This window comes from Lactuca sativa, chromosome 3 (assembly GCF_002870075.4).
Source record: "Lactuca sativa cultivar Salinas chromosome 3, Lsat_Salinas_v11, whole genome shotgun sequence".
Lineage (NCBI taxonomy): Eukaryota > Viridiplantae > Streptophyta > Magnoliopsida > Asterales > Asteraceae > Lactuca > Lactuca sativa.
The window spans coordinates 213,080,552-213,100,880 of NC_056625.2; the positions used below are offsets into that span (position 1 = coordinate 213,080,552).

Genomic DNA, 20,329 nt, shown 5'->3' on the forward strand with positions numbered 1-20,329 from the left:
ATCAATAAGAAAAGTGTCTTACGTGGAAGGACTACAACACAACATGATTAGTGTTTCTCAATTGGTTGTGGGAACAGGGTTAAAAGTAAGCTTTGATGATGAAGGTTCTGAGATTATCGAGAAGGAAACAAAAGTTGTTCTTTTAAAGTATCCAAGGAAGGGCGAAATGTATCCTCTAAATTTGAATCCGATAAGAGGAAAACTTGTTGTCTGTCTGCTAACAAAAGTCACTCCGATGATAGCTGGCTATGGCACTGCCGACTCTCGCACCTAAATTTCAAGGATATCAACAAGCTCGTGCTTGGTGATTATGTGAGAGGGCTTCCTCTATTAATGTTCGATAAGGATCATTTATGTGCGAAATATGAAATGGGGAAGCAAAGTAGGAAAAGCCATCCCACTCGAGTATACACAAAAATCATCGAATCTTTAGAACTTCTACACGTAGACCTTTGTGGACTTTCTGCAATCGAAACTGTCGGTGATAGTAAGTATATACTAGTTATAGTTGATGATTTTTCACATTTCACTTGGGTGTTCTTTCTTAAACAGAAATCTGAGGTAACTCCTACACTCAAAAGTGTTATTAAGAAAGTTGAGCTTCAACTGCGAAAGTTGGTTCGCAATATTCGCAACGATAATGGACTGGAATTCAAAAATCAAGAATCCGAAGAATTTCTGGACGATAAAGGAGTGACACACAATTTCTTTGCTCCTTATACTCATCAACAAAATGGTGTAGTTGAAAGACGAGACCGTTCTTTATGTGAAGTTGCACGAACTATCCTTACCTTCGCTTCGCTTCCTCTATTTTTCTGGGCTGATGCTATTGCAACTGCATGCTTTACCCAAAACAAATTCTTTTTGAGCAATAGATTCTCTCTTACTCCATATGAAATCATTAACAATATCAAACCTAACGTTATGTTTTTCCATATATTTGGTTCCAGGTGTTTCATCTTCAATTCCAAGAAAAACCAGAACAAATTCGATGCAAAAGTTGATGAAGGTATATTCTTAGGGTATTCGCTAAATTCTAAGGCATTTAGAGTTCTCAACAAGCGAACAAAGAAGATAGAGGAGACCTACTATGTCACCTTTGATGATAACTATCTAAAGAAAACTCAGCAATACAAAAGTATATCGGAGGAGATCTTCCCAAAGCCAAGTCCAGTAACTGTTCCTATTTCAACTCTTTATGATGAGTTTATACTTCTCTTCAATGAATTAAAAAAAGCCATATCCTCTGAATCTAAAGCAATAGACAATAAAGAAGATGAGTTCAAGAAAATCATCGACGATGTTGTGAAAAATATGGAAAACGAACCTCCCACTCCAGGAGAATCTCCTAGTTCGAACAAACCTCCAAGTTCAAGCGAATGAACAACAACAAACACACCATTTCATGGGGAGGGTTGGTCTTCATCTTCTAAACCTAATGTGCCTTTCGAGGGGGAGAATCCATTTCCAAACGTTACCCTTGAACATCCAGTTGAGGGGGAGCACTCTGAACCTGAGGTGGAAGAACCATCATCATTCGAGGGGGAGAATAAAGAAGTGAATGATGATTTGGATGTACAATCTGAATTCTAGGAAGTAAATACTGAACTGGATCCTTCTTATGATCCAAATTATCCTCCACTAACGAAATGGACCAGAGATCATCCAAAAGCTCAAGTCATAGGTGAATCGTCTGCAGGTGTCCTCACACGATCTCAGTTAAAAGCGAAGCAAAATGCATTATTCTCTAAGGTGGAATTCTGTATGTTCAACTCATTCGTCTCTAAGGTTGAACCCAAAACCTTCAACACAACTCTTGATCATTCTGATTGGGTGCAAGCGATGCAAAACGAACTCAATGAGTTTGAGCGAAACAAGGTCTGGAGATTAATACCAACTCCACCAGATGCATCGGTTGTTGGTTTAAAATGGGTATTTTGCAATAAGGTGGATAAAGAAGGCAATGTGATAAGGAATAAGGCAAAACTAGTAGTCAAGGGATACTGCCAGGAAGAAGGAATCGACAATGAAGAAACCTTCACTCCAGTAGCAAGGTTAGAATCTATCCGTATTTTTTTTGGCTTATGCAGCACACAAGAATTTTGAGGTGTTTCAAATGGATGTCAAGTGTGCTTTCCTGAATGGAGAACTGGAAGAGACTATATATGTTGAGCAACCACTGGGTTTCATGAACGAGAAATTTCCCAATCACTAATATATTTTGGACAAAGAAATCTATGGTCTAAAGAAAGCACCTAGAGCCCGGTATGAAACTCTAACTCGCTTTCTCAAGATGTCAAAATTCAAACAAGGTTCCGTTGACCCAACCTTCTTTCACAAGAAAGAGGGTGACCGCCTAATGATTGTCCAAATTTATGTTGATGACATCATCTTTGGTTCTATGAATCCTAGCTTAAAAGCTAAGTTTCGCAAGTTGATGGAAACTAAATTTGAGATGAGTTTAATGGGTCCAATTAACTTTTTCCTTGGACTGAATATTAGACAGGGACCATAAGGCATTTTCATAAATCAAAAGGCTTACACCAAGACCTTGCTGGCAAAGTTTGGCATCATGGGAGATTCCTGAGTGAAAGTTCCAATGGCATTCGGAACAAAACTGACACCATCTCTGGAAAAACCAGCTGCTAATATGACTCTGTATCGTCAGATGATAGGGTCATTAATGTATCTAACAGCTAGTAGACCATACATTATGTTTTCTGTTTGTTATTGTGCTAGGTTTTAGGCTAACTCATGTAAACCTCACATGATGGCAGTAAAGAACATCTTCAAATACTTGAAACGAACTTCATCTCTTGGCATATGGAATCCAGCGAAATCAGGGTTCTTTGTTCAAGCATTCTCAGATGCTGATCTTGGAGGATGTGGCTTAGATAGAAAAATCACTACTGGCGGGTGTCAATTTCTTGATGGCAAACTCGTCAGTTGGTAGTCCAAGAAACAAACATGTGTATCCTTATCTACATCCGAAGTTGAATATATAGCTGTTGCATCTTGTGCTTCACAGGTCATTTGGATTCAAATCCAATTAAGAGACTATGGCTTGAACATGAAATGAATTCCTCTATACTGTGACTCAGAAAGTGCCATTCGCATTTGTCATAATCCAGTGCAACACTCAAAGACAAAACACATTGCACGGAGGTATCACTTCATCAAGGATCACGTAGAAGATGGCAATGTTGAAATACACTTCTTCAGTCCTCTGATCAACTAGCTGACATATTCACAAAAGCCTTGCCTGAAGCATCGTTTAATAGAATACTACAAGGCTTAGGAATGATGGAAGCTGAATCTATTCTAAAACCACCTTCACTTTCATGACAATCACCTTCGTTTTGTAAGAATTTGTAAAGAGAAATGACGCGAACGCTCGCTCTATTTCGTTTCCGATTATTTCGGGGCACGAAATGGACCGAACTCTCGCTCCAATTCGCTTCACTCATTATCTATAAGCGAACTCTTGGTTGATTAATCCACTTACTCATTGGTTTGGAACTCCTATATCCTTTTGTACTTTATGTATACTATTTCGTTTAAGCATATCTTATATTTCTGTTTTCATTTCTTTTTCAGAAAATCCATATAAATATTTTAAATCTTTGTTTTTATTTTTCAAAAAAAAAATAAAACTAACAAAAATATTTTCTTATGTATTTAGTTTTATTTCTTTTCTTTTTCACAAAAATTCAAAATACCAAAAAAATATAATAGCGAAGCTTATGACAATCTGTATCTAGAGTAACTCAAATTCACTCTATGGGGCAGGTATAAACTTCTATATTTATGTAATACCTAAGTGTCTCTAGAAGCACGCTGCTATATGTTGTCTAAAGCCTCAACGACTCTATGTGAAGCCTTACTGATTTGATATATACAAATCGTTTCTTCCCAATTAGGCCGCCACATTCAAATTAGTCATGAGCTACCTTACTCTTCTCGCATTCAGTAAAGAGCTATTTGCATGGTCACTTTCGCATTGCAGAGGTACTTTAGTTTCTTAAACTACCTCAACACTTTTCTTCATCAACTTCGTTTCATATACGTGACCCTTGAGACTCTCAACATTTACCACTGAGGTTTATGGTCACACAACATCTGTGTTGATGATCTTAGTTTCATTTACCACGTACTAAGTGAGACCCAAAAATCCAACGCCATAATGAATTGATGGTGAATGATTGAAAGTTCTAGCTTTTCACCTATGATTTAACGAAAGCCATTATGGTTTGTTCCACGAAATCTCTTTTATTTTTGTGAGATCTTTATGGAATGCTCTAACACTAAGACATATCTTCCCAAAAGATCCAGTATCATTTTTGCTTTTTGAGATTTCTAAAATTTTCCCAAGTCACTATAAAATTATCAAATCTACTTGTTGTCATAAGCTACACTAGCCACACAAGTACTTCATCCAACTTTCGTTCTTATATCAAGTTCGTAGTTTGGTTGAAGCGAAAGCCACCCTTAAAGTTATAATTAAAAGAAGCCTTTCAATGTTTCTTAACAAACATTTGATCGTACTTCAACGGGAAACCACACAGACATTTCTCAGTCTCTCTTGACTTTGAAAGAAGAGATTCGTGCCCGGGATCCTCAGTTTCATGTCTCTAATGACATTACTTAAATCCCATAGATATAACTTGTTTTATTTCTTTTTGTTTGTCACACACTTGCACGAAAGTCTATTGACTTTCCAGAAGTCATGTTCGTGGTAATTCTAGATCTTTCATTTTAACAGGATCTTATAATATATCGCTTCCACATGGGCTTATTCAGGCGAAAGGAGCTTCGTTTATTAACTTAGAATATGAAGCTTTAAAGGATAATATGAAGAGGCGGTGAATGGATAAGATTTCAAACTAAAGGCGCGTGAATTTGAAACCTCACCATTCGTCACGCTGCCTGACACGCTTTTCGGGATGACAGTTGTCAAATCATGCTTTTTTCGGTGTTGTTTACGAGACCTTTATCCAATCGACGATTCAATTCTCTCTCTTGGGCGATTGTATAAAAGGGTTATCGATCATTATGTTCTATTTTACCATTTTCAAATACTTTCAAGAACCCTAAAAAGCGATTTTCCCTGTTCATATTCTCCAAACACCTGCAACAATGGTCGACTCTTCATCTATTCAAGATCAAACCGCTCAATCCTCTTTTCTCTCAATCAAGCCAAATCAAAATCTGATCTTGGATCTTGCACCATTCAAGTACGATTCCTACATGCTGCCTATAGTGGAATGTCTCAAGTACTCACCGTTAGTCACTGCCCTAACCAAGGTTGAGTTGGTTCCAATGTCAATCCTTTCCAAGGGTTATTCCACTGCGACATACCTGAAGGAAGCGGAGAAGATCATATTCGAGATATTTGACAAGAAAGCTTCGATTTCAAAAGCTCGATTTTGCTCACTGCTAGGGCTAACTTACGATGACTCCATGGTCAACCCAGAGTCAATCTCTACTACCTAAATCTTTGTGAGGTTTTATTACATGGGGTATGCCAACATTTTTACCACGATCACAACGTTCAAGAAATCTTCTCTCCCACCAAAATGGAATGGTTTGTTCACTCTCATCTTCAAAGCATTTTCTGAGAGGGTTGATGGGTCAGACTGTACCAACAAACTGTTTATGAAAATCTTTTATGGCCTCTACCATGGGATTAACCTTGACTACGACTCAGTATTGTGGGCTCAGTTGGTACAGAGTATGAACTCTTCTTCAAGGCACGGAGAAATTTCTTGTGGTTCTTTTTGGACCATAGTGGTGCAAAGGGCAATTGAAAATTTTAATCTACCTATCATGGAGGATTCGTTGAAAGCCTCTATCACCACATTCCACACAACAAAGATCATCATCTCATACAACTCCAAATTTTCCTTCATAGGATCAATTCCTAAATCCATGTTTCGAAGTGTGTCTTAGGCAAGTATTATTTTTAAGTCTTACAAGACGAAACCAGTTTCTGGCCCAAGAGAAATATCTCCTGAGATGCAAAAATCTTTGGACGATGATGATAAACCCAAAAAGGGAGGAAAGAAGGGAGATAAGAAGAAAGGGGTTTTGAAAGGTCCATCAACACAAGTCTCCAACCCCAAGAAGCTAAAGACCCAAGGTGCAGTTCCTTCCGCTCCAAAGAAGCGAAAGTTAAGAAAGTTGACTCTGTAGCCTAGCTTCTCTTCCACAAGCGATTCTAAATATGTTCCTAAAGGAACTGCTATTGAAGAATCAAGCGAAAGTGAAGACTCCTAATATGAGGATTCGCTCTGTGGTAATTCGCCTCCACCATCACCAATCAAAGGGGTAAATCTCAATGATAAGATTCCAACTCCACCTCCTTCTCCCACTCACACCTCCATTGCCATTCCTATCGCACCTTGTCCACCTCCTGTATCTACTCAACCTATCCCAACTTTATCTCCACCACCACTTGTTACTGTGATTTCTCAACCAGTCACCACTGGCCCTCCACCCGTTTCGTCTCAACCACAATCAACTATTCCCGTTTCCACCCCTATCTTCGTTGATTCAACCATTGCTCTTACTATCTCTATCCAACCTTTTGTTTTTGTCAACGTATCTGATACGGGGGCTGAACCTTCAGGTTTTTCAACTCATCTTTCACCTCCTATTTCCCCTATTAACCGTGATGATCCAGACATGGTCTTCTGTGATGATGAAGAGGAATATATTGAAGGTTTTACTTACAGTCCCTTCCAAATTAGGACTGAGAAGGATGGTGTAGAACATGTAACAACAGAGCAACTTCAATCTATATATGACAAGATTGACCAGCTGCTTCAATCTTCCAAAGCATTGTCTACTGACGATTATGCCAAAGCAGTTGTGGAGTCTCTCTTTGAGCGAATCATGAAACAACATATTGCCTCTGTTGAAACCTCGAATAAATTTGTTGCTGATTCTGTTGAGGTTTGCAAGTCCACGACCGAGAAAGTCGATAAACTAATTGAGAAGACCAACGCCTTCATGGAAAACTTCCAAACCACCTATAATTCCAACACTACATCTGCCAATGAAGCATTGAAGAGTTTGGGGTCTCTCTTCAAGACTGAACAGACGAAACTCCAAGAGCTTCGGTCTGGTCTTAAAACTGACCATGAATCCTTTCAAGCTGCTCTTTCGTCTCAGCTTTCTCAACTTAAAGACAAACTTGTGAAGGAAAGCTCTCTTAAGGATTCTCTCGCTCTTAAAACCGAAGAAGCCAAGGTGTTAAGCACCAAACTTGAAGCTTCGGAGAAACAGGTCAATGATCTATTATCTGAGAGGGCAGTCATGCAAAGTTGTATCTCTGATGTTACTAGCATGCTCGCGGATATCATTGAGATCAGGGACTCCATGATCACCATCACCATGTGTAAGCATCTGCAAGAGAAGTTAAAGCCTATCTTTGCCATACTTCATTGCCTTGAAGGTGTTTCTGATCAAGCCTTTAATTCGAACCAAGGGGGAGAAAGGATGACTGGTGGTGGATCAAGAAAAGAGCATATAGCAAGTGGATCACGAAAGGTAGAACCAAAAGCGCCTAAACCTCCTGTCAACCAAATTGTCAAGCCAGAACCGAAAGACAAGGAAACTCTGTTTCATGATGAACCAATCATTGACAATGACAACGAAGAAGAAATTACTGAAGAATAACTGAAAAGGTGAAAACTTCGTGAAGCCGAAATGGATGAGCATCAGCGAATCATTCGTGAAGCTGAAGAGAAAGAAAGGGTTGAGCAAGAAGCATAGGCTACTTTACAGAGTAAAAAGTTGTTGTTTCCCAAGTGGACTCTCAAGTGAATCCAGTGTGATGTTGTCGGTCTTACAAGCCAATATTGGTTGGAACCTGTAGTTTCGTTTGAGCTTCAGAACACACGAAACTCCCAACTTGATATGCCCATTACTCCAAAAGCTTTCCGTTTTCGTGCTTTTTTTAAAGTATCGCATGCTCCTTTCACAGACAGTGGAGCTGATCATATGCTTTTCTCTTTCTATCTTAAGCATATGAAGCCCCAATATGAAACTTTGTCATTAAGCAAGATTACAAGTGTGAAAGTTACAGGACCAATTGAGACTGATAGTTTTCCAAACGCTAGGTTTAAAGTAGCGAGAGGTTCAGCCAATCAATGCTTCGAGTTTACTCTTACAGACCTTCCATGCCTCAACCCAAATGACTGGTTCGCTCTTTACAACATGTTGTTGAAGAACAAGGAAAAGTATGAACGTGTCATGTCTCATCTCAAAATTATGATACAGTCCTACATCCAGGAGATTGGGGAGATGGATGTTGAAGTTTCTGCGATCTTACGAAAGAGACCTTCGGCTGTTCTCAAGGAAAATCTGAAGGATTTTGAAAAATTGAATCCAGGGAAACTCTACAGTGGAAATTGGTTTGTGGTTTATTCTGCTAGGGAACGATCTAGAGCAGATTTTCGTAAAGGTTGCTTCTATCTTTCATATACGCATCTCTACACCACAACCTTTCTTGAGTTTATTTTGTAGCAAGTGAGCAAGTTTAGAGGCAACAAGAAAGATAATATCAAGTGCTTCTCTGATATGGTTCTTTGGTATACTGAAGTTCGTCAAGCGATTTATGCCATGATATTAAACATTTATTAAGTACAGAAACGAATCCAAGGATGAAAGATTCGGGCCTCAATTGACGCAAAGGGGGAGATTGTTGAGTATATTAGATTGCGTCATTGGGCTGTTTTGTTTATGTCCATTATGTTCACAGTATGGGCCTGTACAACCGTATTTATGATTAGGGTTATAGTATAAATAGTGCATGCATGCAGCCTTAGTTGTTAATGTTGAATTAATCTTTTCATTGTAACCCTAGCACACCTCTACAGTAGCAATTCTTTATAGATTTCTTCTGAGGTTGTGGTTTGTTAATCATTCGACATCTTTGATCCATACTGTGTTCTTGGTTTTTATATCATGCAATACTTTACTTGTTAGAATCTAATGTATACAAACGGATTTTTATTCCTAACATATATTACATGCAAGAACTCGGCCTATGACTTTTCTTTTTCTACCCTTCAACCCAGAACACAATTTAAGGATAAAATCTCTTAACTATCATTACCTCCTTCCACCAAGACTAAACTTTGCCTCCTTAAGGTCCAAAACCTCTTAAAATCGACTTCTGGTCCATGGTTTAGAAATGGCAGAAAACAGGGTGTTACAATTCTCCCCCACTTAAGTTAGATTTCATCCTTGAAATCAGCTCTCGCTTTTGCTTCACGATGGAATCCCTAGCCGAAAACCCGCAGATTTGATCGGTACTAAACCTCGGCCAGTCGTCGTCATGCTAATCCCAGATATAGATGCACTATTGTGACGAGAACCAAGTGGAAAATAGAACCCCTGACTATTTACTATTGTTGAAACCTTCATTCAAAAACAAGGTGACACCCAACACGAGTCTCATCTATATAACCGCTGCAGAGAAGTTCGTACAACAACAGCATTTTCCACAACTTCCTAGCTTTAAGGCCGAACTTCTAGTGAGAACTATAGAGCCGCAGACTCCCAAAGCTAAAATCACTGAATCAACTCTATCAATATGCTTCCCGAGACCGGGAACCCATCCGATCTAGACTTCAGTGCCCGTATTCCAGGACTGATATTCATCCATTCGATGAACCCACCCCTTGTCTTTGACTAAGAACACCACCAAAAACATGTAATGAAGTACACAAAACACATCGATCGCGAATTTCAACCAATCCCAAATTCATAAGATTTACCAAAAACCTTAAATAAACCCTTGATTCCCTGACACGCCATTACTAACCAACGTTCCTACGAGCAAAGATGATCAATCCAAGAATTTTCACATTGCATCCAACCATTATCAGCTCATGTGTACCCTCACCTAACAAATCACTCGATACATTCACAATGAACTTCATAACTCGAGACTCAATAACTGATACCCAACCATGGTAACCAAACCCCTAATAACAGCTCGCAAACAAATGGGATTGTTGTTGGATTAGTGTCTAAGTCCATAACTATTTTGGTATGTACTTGACCCGATTATGAGCATGGTCCTTTTGGGTTGCCTTCACCATAGCAATATGTAGGATGAATTAAGGAGAGAAAGGTTTAAATATGATTTATTAATATATTATGAGAATAATATATTAAAGGAGAAATCATATTGTTTAATTAATATTGGTCAAGAATTAATTTTGTGGCTAAAAGAGATTAATTAAATTTAGGGGACTAGACTGCAATTATTGGATAATTGAGTCATTGGGCTAAGGAATGCTAAAGGAACAAGGGGTGAACGAAATTATGATGGGAGCCCATCATATTTTCGTCCATGGCCTTATCCAGAAGGTTCCATGGGCTGCTTAGAGTTTAAGCTGTCCATTAGGGTTTTGACTGAAACCCTAGCAGCCCACACAAGTATATAAAGGACCCCTTAGGCCCCAAAAATGGGTACAACTGATTCTCTGATACCAATGATGGGTTTTATGCACAAGAAACAATCCTATGTGCTCATACAAACCCTAATGCTTGGATCTAGGTTTCTCTATTGTACATGCTTTGAATCCAAAACTAATAAACCCTAGATCTAATATATATTAAACTGAATTAGGGTTTAGAGAATTACCTTTGATTGTTATATAGCAATAAGAATCAATTCCTTGCTTGGATTGGCTTCAAAAGCTTAGTGCCTCAAGTGTTGCACCTCTAATGGAGTCACAAACACCATATACAACTGATTCTCTAGGGTTTCTAGTCGTTTTTGGGTAGCCTCCTTTCTTTTCCTCTTCATCCAAGTTGTATACGGTGTTTGTGACTCCATTAGAGGTGCAACACTTGAGGCACTAAGCTTTTGAAGCCAATCCAAGCAAGGAATTGATTGTTATTGCTATATAATAATCAAAGGTAATTCTCTAAACCCTAATTTAGATTAATATATATTAGATCTAGGGTTTATTAGTTTTGGATTCAAAGCATGTACAATACAGAAACCCAGATCCAAGCATTAGGGTTTGTATGAGCACATATGATTGTTTCTTATGCATAAAACCCATCAATTGTAACAACCCAAATTTTCCAATAACCTTTTTCATTTTTAATTAACAAAATCGTTTCCAATGAACATAAAATACCAATTACAATTGTTGTCAAAATCCACAGTATCAAACATTTTATCCACAGTATCAAGTCGGGCCCTTTCCCTTAGGCTCTAAAGTACCTGAAACAACCAACAAATTGTAAGCTAATGTTTAGTGAGTTCCCCAGAGCATACCCCACACAATCCACATAAGCACATAAATCATATTAGTTGTATCAGCTACATATACCACATAAGCCATGAATATAAACATATAAGGATGACATGGAAACACTCCAAGGTATTGTACCGAGTGCCACTGGAAACCCCACGTGGTCTTAACTACCTGTCATGGGAACCCCCACATGGTCTTGACTAACTGGCATGGGAACCCCCACATGATCTTTACATACTGCCACTGGAACCCCCATGTGGTCTTGAATACCTACCATGGGAACCCCCACATGGTGTTCACTAACCAAAGAAATATCATACGAGCTAAATATGCAAAAATACTAGGATGCCATGGAAACCCTCCAACGACTTATACCAAATGCCATGGTAACCCCCTCATGGTCTTAATCTACTGCCACGGGAACCCCCCGGGGTCTTCCGTACAAATATCATACCGACATATCACATAATCAACTAACAATTCACTTATCATATAATGGGCCAACCTTGGTGCCTTCGACCCATTGGTATGGTGAGGAGACTCACCTCTCAAGAAATGCTAAACCGATAAGATCAATCCCAATCCACAGCTCCAACTCAACAGCCTAAAATCTCTATGTGACTTATTTGTCAATATACCAAAATACCCTTAAAGTCAAACTTGGCCAACCGTGGTCAAAGTCAAGGTCAACAGTTCATGTTGACCCCAACTCATCGAGTGCATCTAGCAACTCGTCGAGTTCCTTCAGTGTTTAGAAAATCAGGATAAGCCCTAGCCAACTCGTCGATTTGTCTCATCAACTCATCGAGTTCACTCAGTATCCAGAAGGCGGGGAAACTTGATCCAACTTGTCGAGTTGCCAGGGCAACTCGTCAAGTTTTTCCCAGTCTTAACATATTCATCCCTTTTCATTCGAATCTAAAGCCCCAAACTACATATATAATCCCCTAAGGTTGAGATACGATGTAAAGTTGCTAACTTTACATCCATGCAAGGCATCAAAGGGCTAAAACACTTAAACAATCTTATCAAGGGTCTTAGAGCATGAAGGAGGGCCAAGACTTGATAAAGTTGGCAACTTTAAGTCCACAAAGGCCATGAGATATCCAGATTTGAAGCCAAATCTTCATATCATGCTCAAATCCAAGAATAGTCCCAAAGTAGGCTAATAATGGCCATAAAGTTTCATAGAAGAAGATCTAAGAAATAAAAGGCCAAGGTTTCCACTTTAGACCTCAATGTAGCTGCAACACTGGAGGAAATCCTGGATCTACTGCCTTCTACTCAATCTAACCTCTTCATGCTTCTAGTTCCTTTCCAAAAGAGCACTATAAGTCACTCTCCAAGCTCACACACATACACATTGAGAGGAAGTGGGTGAACTAGGGTTTCTCTGGATGATGGGGGCGATAAGGGAGGCTACTAATGAGGCTTAAGGCCTTTATATAGGGAACAAGCCCTGGAAATTAGGGTTTTCCTTTCCAGTGTCTACTCGTCGAGTTGGGGCCTTCCAACTCGTCGAGTAGACCCTTAATCCCGCATCCATTATGATCCTTACAAAACGATTTGGAGCTCCCCAACTCGTCGAGTTCCAGTCTAAAACCTTAAAAACTTGGGAAATAAATGATACCTAACACAAGCGTTATAGGGATTTATAATGCAGACACTCCGCAGAGACTTTCTGATGCACGACCGATACTCCCAACAACCCTTAATTGCTCACTTTATCCAAACCAGCTGGTTCGTGAGTCTCCCGACTTCCAACAATACACTAACACTCAAAGTACCACATGTAGAAGAAATAAACAATCATGATCACTAGGCCCACAACCTATGTCTGGAATGCTCTCGGTATTACACTGATCTTCTCGACATTCCATCATTCGCCCGAAAACTCATAACCAGCACCGCGTGGTCCTGAAGATACTCCCTTGTTGGGAACCCAATCAACGTCGCTAACCGAGCGTAATAATGTCATACTCTTATACCACACACAATTCCTTTCACAGTACAAGCTGCCACCAATGAAAAATCCGATGAAAACATGGTCGCACACGACCCGAGAATAGGATAAATGGTCATACTCATGATCTAATTTAAAGGCTAACCTACATAAGAACCATACATATAATTCTAACCAAGTGCTCCATTTCTATCTTAACCAGCCCACAAACCCTCTGATGAACTTACCACAATACACACCAAAAACTTCTGAAAAAAATCTATGCTTTGATGATGTATGAAATCACCAATGATCGAGAACACATTGGAACCTAATCCAGAGAAACAAAACACACACGGAGCTGAAAATAACCATCTTTGAAACTGATGTACCGATCGACAATATCCTGATCTAGACTATAAATAGCAATCCATACAACGAGTTGCAAGTTCCTCAACAACCGATACTCATCCTGTAACATCTCGGGTTTCAGATATTTTCAAATCCCTCCTTTGGTTTTAAATTATGTCGTTTTGGTCCTTGGATTGGAAGGCGATATCCCTAAGAAGCCTTAGTGGCAAAATGGTAATTTTAGGGTAGGTGGTGTAAGCTAAGCGTACATGTGGGTACGCTAAGCATACTAGGGCACACCCTAGTACGTCGAGTGTACACATATGTACTTTGGGCATACTAATATATGGGTGAAGCCCTAATTTTTAGGGTTTGAGTAGTACTTAAACACCTTTATGGATCATTTAACCTCATCCTTTCAGCCTCCAAGCCCTTGAGTCATTCTTGGCAAACCCAAACACTATAAGAGAGTGTCTTTAGCTTAAAGTGTGTTCTTTGTGTGCTTAAGGAAGAAGGAAACTTCATCAAGGACTCTAGAAGGGAAGCAAGCTTGTGGATCATGGATCATCACCTTCTTGGGAAGCTCCAGAAGGTAAAAAGTTTCTACCTTTATGCTTTGTTTACTTAGGTATAATCTTGGTAGCTTTTGTTGGATTAATGTCTAAGTCCATAACTATAATTGGTAAGACTTGACCCGACCCGGCATGGTCCATTTGGGTTGCATACCATCATGCACTTGGATAGACTATAATGAGAGAAATAAGACACTTATGGTTATTAATATATTATAAGTTCTAGTATATTAATAATAAGAATAATGAGATTATTTAATTAGTATTGATCAAGAATTAATCTAGGATTAATTAAGTGATCAAAAGAAGACTAATTAAATATATGGGTTGATTGTGTAAATCATCCATACTTGTATAGTGGGCTAATGCTCCATGGATAATCAAGTTGGGCTAAAACCCATAGGATGGTCCATGGATGCTCCATGGTGTATTTGTACCCATGGATCATGGAAATGAAAGGCCATGTCAATTAGGGTTTACATGGTGTAACCCTAACTATATAAGCATCTTATTCTTGACCAAATCGGCCACTAGTGTGTGAAGTGAAAGGGCTAGCCGATTTCATGAAGTGTAGAATTCTCTCAAGCTATTCCAAGTGTTTTGATGATTGTGATTCCATTTGAGGTGTCACACTTGGGGCACTAGGCACTCAAGCTTCATGAAGACTTTCTACATAAAAAGGTATGTATTCTATCTTGCTATAGTTAGTGTTTTGTATGCTAGATTAGGATAATACCTTGGAAGTTCTTATTTGCATGTATAATAGAGAAAACATAGATCCAAGGTATTTAGGGTTGCATGTACACTTAGGAGTGTTAGAATGCTCAAAACCCAACAGTGGTATCAGAGCCTAGGCTTGCTTTCTCTTATACTTGATGCAAATTGCTGAAAAATGCTGAAAAACTCGATTTTCTGGCTTTCTGGCCACTGTACTCGCCGAGTCCACTGATGAACTCGCCGAGTACATGAGTAAATTCATCCTACTCGTCGAGTAGGTTGATGCCACTCGCCGAGTAGGAGCCCCAGACAGCATATATTCGAGGTTTTTGGCTAGAAATGGACTAGGAACATTACCCTAAGTTGTTTTTGAACTTATAAACTTGTTTTTGATGTGGTAATGTTCATGCTAATCCATTTTCAAAGATAATTGTCAATAGATTCATGTTTTGTATTAGTTTAAGGTTTAGACTAATTACATGAAAAAGTTTGATTTGAATTATCTTGTTCTTATGAGTTGCTTAGATTAATAGGAAAGTTATGTGAAATTATTGTTTTCAATCCAAATTAATCTAAGAGTTGATTCTAAAATGTGTTTGTGTAACTTGTCCTCAAGTTATATGAAAAGTCACATTTAAGTTTCATAAAACTCATAAAAGTTGGCAAAGGTTACAAAAGATGAAGAGTCTTGTCCTTAAGTTATGGAGGTTCAAGAGTCACTTCATTAACAAACAAATAAATAAAGTGTAACCTTAATTAATTTCATAAGTTATAAAATAAAGAAAAGTTAATTCTTTTATTAGTTTAAAGTCTTCCATAACTTGTCCTCAAGTTATGGAACTTGAAGAGTTTTTGGATTAAAACTACTTTAAACACATAAGTTATGGAATTAATTAGTTTTGAATAGTTTCAAAACTTGCCCTCAAGTTTTGGAATTTGAAAAAGTTTTCAAGTATGAATACTTTAATTCCAAGTTAGCCCTTAGAATTTTAAAAGTTAAAATTCAACCCTTATACTTTATAATATTATAAGTTAATAATATATATATGTATAAGAGTAAAGTCAGTCTTACCGCTAGTACGCCTCATTCACGAAGCCGGTCTATAAGGTGGGTATAAGGTTGTTGCCTATAAAATGGCAACTTAATGGGTGTCCACTCTCACCCACCGCTTGCTTGACCGGTGGAGGGTCGTCAGCCGAACGGGTTTGACAAGACTATAATTCTCCTTCATTAAAAGTATTAATGATAATACTAAGTAACTAAACTCTTAATAATACCCAATCTTAGTTACTTAGGAAAAATGTGAATAAGGTGCTAACCCATGAAATTACACTTTACACTTTGTCTAAGTCGTTAGTGGAGCGTGTGTGGTTAACCGGCACACTAACTTGGACTTAACAAGGTAGGTAAAGGGTGACTTAATATTTATCATAGTATCGATGGAGCGTGTGTGGTTAACCGGCACATCGATTGAGGGGTAATTTATTAAGGGTACCAAGTGATTTGCATGGTTACTTCACACCTTGTTTTGTGATCCTCGGCATCCCAGTCACAAAATCTGAAGGGCACACTCGAGATTGAAACATGCCTTTGAATAGTTCAATGAATCTCAAAGATCTAGGAGTTTCAAAACCAATTAAAACCTAATTATATATTTCGTTTATCTTGGTGGAAATTGGTGAATCGTCATTCACCTACCTTCAAATATTTTATAGCTTGGATTACGGCATACCTCTTCTAAGTTGTAAAATAGTTTGTTGGGTCCTAGCCTTAATATTTCAAATTGGGTGTTATATTAAGGACTTAAGATCAACTATCTTGAATATCTCCCAAAAGATGTCTGGTTTAGACATTTATGATCTTCCCAAATCTTTTGAAACAAGCTTTCCTAATGAAGATGATGTCCCATGGATATCATACTTCTTTCACCTATTCCAATTATTCTCCCCAACCCACAAGTTCTTGAAAAGTTTAAGGTCACTCAAGCCCTATTGGCAAGGCAAGGTCTAGGTGTGGTCACATCTTGGAGATGTAGTCACATATTGACAAGCCGGGAGAGTTGGGTGTCAAAGTCTTGAGAAAGTTGGTGGTTCAATCACTTTCTAAGTCACATAGTGAGTTCTTTTGGAACACCTATGAAATAGACTATGACAAGACCCTTAATGATCTTATCTATTGGCTAAGATCAACTTCCTAAAACTTGATGGACATTGACAATAGTGACACAGGAAATCCCGGAAAGCATTCTCTTCCCAATGAAAAGGGATCGGCCATAGTCAACTTGGTTGACCAAATGGTAAAGAGAAAAGCTAAGTCTGTGATAGTCTCGTGTACCATTATCAAAGGGTCCATATGTTTATATTGCCAAAGGAAGGGGCATTGGTTGCGAAGCTGCCAGATTTACCTAAGGAAGTTAAAGTCAATAAGTTTGACTCTACTTCAGGTAAAGTCCACTATCTAACTCTGTTAAGTTTCTATTCTGAGATTCTTGATACATGATGTGACTGGGTCACATGGTGATGTTTTAAGAATCAAAGAAAAGTGAAGAAACTTAAAGAAAGAATATGCTGAATCTGATCGCGTGGATGGATTTCTATCGCATAGTTTGAAGATCGGATTCTTGAGCTACTTCTTAGCAGTTATGAGATATTGCTTAGGAATAGATAACAACAAGTTTTCATATGGATTGTAAGGATAAGTTTTCCGCAAAGTTTTAAAATAAAAGGAAAATTTTTGATTTTATTTATTTTAAAATATCCTTACAATGGCATTTGAGGAAAAAATTGTTGCTTATATGATTCCATTAAGAGCAAGAATGGAAATATGAAATTGATTCTTTCATTTGTGGTAATGTCTAGATTTACCAGATAAGGAAAGATTCTCATCACCCAAGTTTCAAGTGGACCGGAACTTGGAATCATGGAAGTTGTATAGCATGATGAATGAGAACTTTCAAGTATTGGAAAATTAAGACTAATTACTTATTCACATGGATGTGTGAGTCAAGTAATGGACTAAGGGATCGAGTACATAGTCTTGTGCACTGGTCAAGTCCACCACAAAAAGATTGATAAAACTATTCGTCATAGTTTACTAAAGCTCAGTAAATATGATTATACTTACAAGCTTAAGTGTAACTCTGAGACATTGGAAAAGGTTCCAATGTATGGCAGAGCGAATAAGAAGAATCAACTTAGGCAGAAGGATAAAAGTTTCTCAAATCTGAAAAGATGGGAGAGTACTGTAGTATCAGTTTTGTGATCATCTTAGTGATTAAGAAACCATAGCACAATTAGTTCTCTAAGGAAATCTTAGTGCATTCTTATGACTAAGAAGAGGGATCTTGAATTGTTGAAATGGTTAAATCAAGAAGATGAGTCATACTTCGTTCCAATACAAGTCTTAGAGTCATACTCCAAGATTGTAACTTGAGTGACATGTCTCAAAAGAAGGTTTAAAACACTTGTCAAATGTAAGAGTAAAAGTTTTCTACTCTTGTACATTTGAAATTGGTAAGTTGTGATGTTTTGGATAAAACAAAGACCAACTAAGGCCAATGTTGTGAAGTGTTTGTCTTGATTAGAATCCGCACTATCTCTTGGATGTTTGACAAGGGAGTCTTATAGGTCAAGAGGACAGTGGGAGTCTTAAAGGTCTTGAAAGTCTCAAGAACTAATCAAGAATAAAACCTGAAGTTCTTCACTAGCACACGACTTGAGGTTTATAACCTATCGTGTTGACATATTCTGTGCCCATTCCAGTTAAAATTGGCTTTACATATGAGTTCTTAGAGTTCTCAATTTGTTGCACAACAACTTGGAAGCAATGGCAGGCCCTTGAACTGCCAGGTGGCAAGAAATTAAGATTGAGTTCAATCCATATGGTTTTGGATTTGTCATTATCTGTGTCTTGTGATTATGGTTTTGACAATTCACATGGATAAGAACACATACACCATTAAATCTAAGTGTCACAAGGTTTCTCTCCGATTCATGAAAATGATGGTGAGGAAACACTTTCACTAAGTAGATTTTAGCTAGATAGCAATTGTGATATTTGCATTCTCAAAGTCGTTAGTGGAGCGCGTGTGGTTAACCGGCACACTAACATGGACTTTTGAGAAGTGGCAAAAAGGTCTAAACATTATGATTACGACATCCCTCTTCATAATTGTTTAGATACACAAGTGTGCTATCTAAGGGAAGGTGTATGATTTTGATAAAGTTTTATCAAAAACAATATAGTATCAGAAATCTGAACTTTGGTAAGAAAGTTCGCTGATTTTTGAGTACATGTCAAAGCTAGTGGGAGCATAAGTGTTATGCTAATAATCATCATGTTAGTGGGAGCATGATAATTATGATAAGTATTGCAAGTTAGCAATGTTAATTATAGAAAACAAAAGTTTCAATTCGGAAAAAGTTGTTTTGCTATAATTAAGGGAGAGGAAATTATACTTCATCTCAAATCTATAAGCTTAGATCGTGAGGTTTTAATCATTTAGTCAAGCATATATATGAATTTTATGTTGGAATGGCTCAACATAAGGAAATTCTGTATATGGGTCCATTATTTGCGTTCTAAAATTCGATTATGATTACGGCATCCCTTTTCATAATCTGAATTATGAGAACTTGGCAAATTGAAATGGACATATTATAGCAAAAGACTGGTTTAGTCTTTATGTGAGACATCGTGAATCGTGTCCCATATGCTTCGGATATAGGATCGATTACATGTGCTATATTCATCCGTTCTAAAATTTTCCAAATGCCTAGGGCATTAAGAAGGGAAAAGGTTTAGAACTGGATATGACTAAAAGGATTAAACAATTGTCGAGGACAATCTAAGGTTTACCAAAGATTGGTTGCTCAAGGACAGTTGGAAGTATAGTGATAATTCTGGAAGGACCATATTGACATAATCTGTAAGGAGGCAACTCTTGTTCAGAAGTGATAGTCAAAATGGAATCTGGAAATGTTTCAAAGTTAGAATTTTCAATCTGTTTAAGATTAGGAAACTTAATGCAAGAAGGTTGTTTCCAAGGAGCTGATCTCCTTTGGAATACTCTGTAATGATTGTTGTCAAGTCTTTCTGACTTTGTGCATAATCATTACAAGAGGAACAATGCATATAAGTTTAGAATCTAACAGATTTCAGTAAATGGCATGAACTTGGAATTCTTGCATTTGCAGTAAGGATTTGGGAGTGTGAAAAGAGAATCATTGAAGTTATGTTCAATTGATCTAGTTCACAAAGTAAAGATCATAGACAAACATAGCATGCATACTTGGTGTATGGCATGACTAGTGTTTAGAAAACATAGTGTACATGCTTGGAGCATGGGACAACTACTGTTTTAAATTCAAGAATAAAGTTGATAGCTAAACAGTATACAATGAATAATGTGTAATCATATGGTGATAAATAAAAGGTGTTTTATTTATGTTCATAGGTTTTG

General features: G+C 37.9%; 1 protein-coding gene across 1 annotated transcript; it reads left to right on the top strand.

The window, feature by feature from the left end:
- The first annotated feature begins 1,764 nt into the window (after positions 1–1,764).
- Positions 1,765–2,106, top strand: LOC128132895 (uncharacterized mitochondrial protein AtMg00820-like). Its single transcript, XM_052769899.1, has one exon. It carries the CDS (start codon positions 1,765–1,767, stop codon positions 2,104–2,106), a length of 342 nt encoding a protein of 113 aa, XP_052625859.1.
- Positions 2,107–20,329: the final 18,223 nt, after the last annotated feature.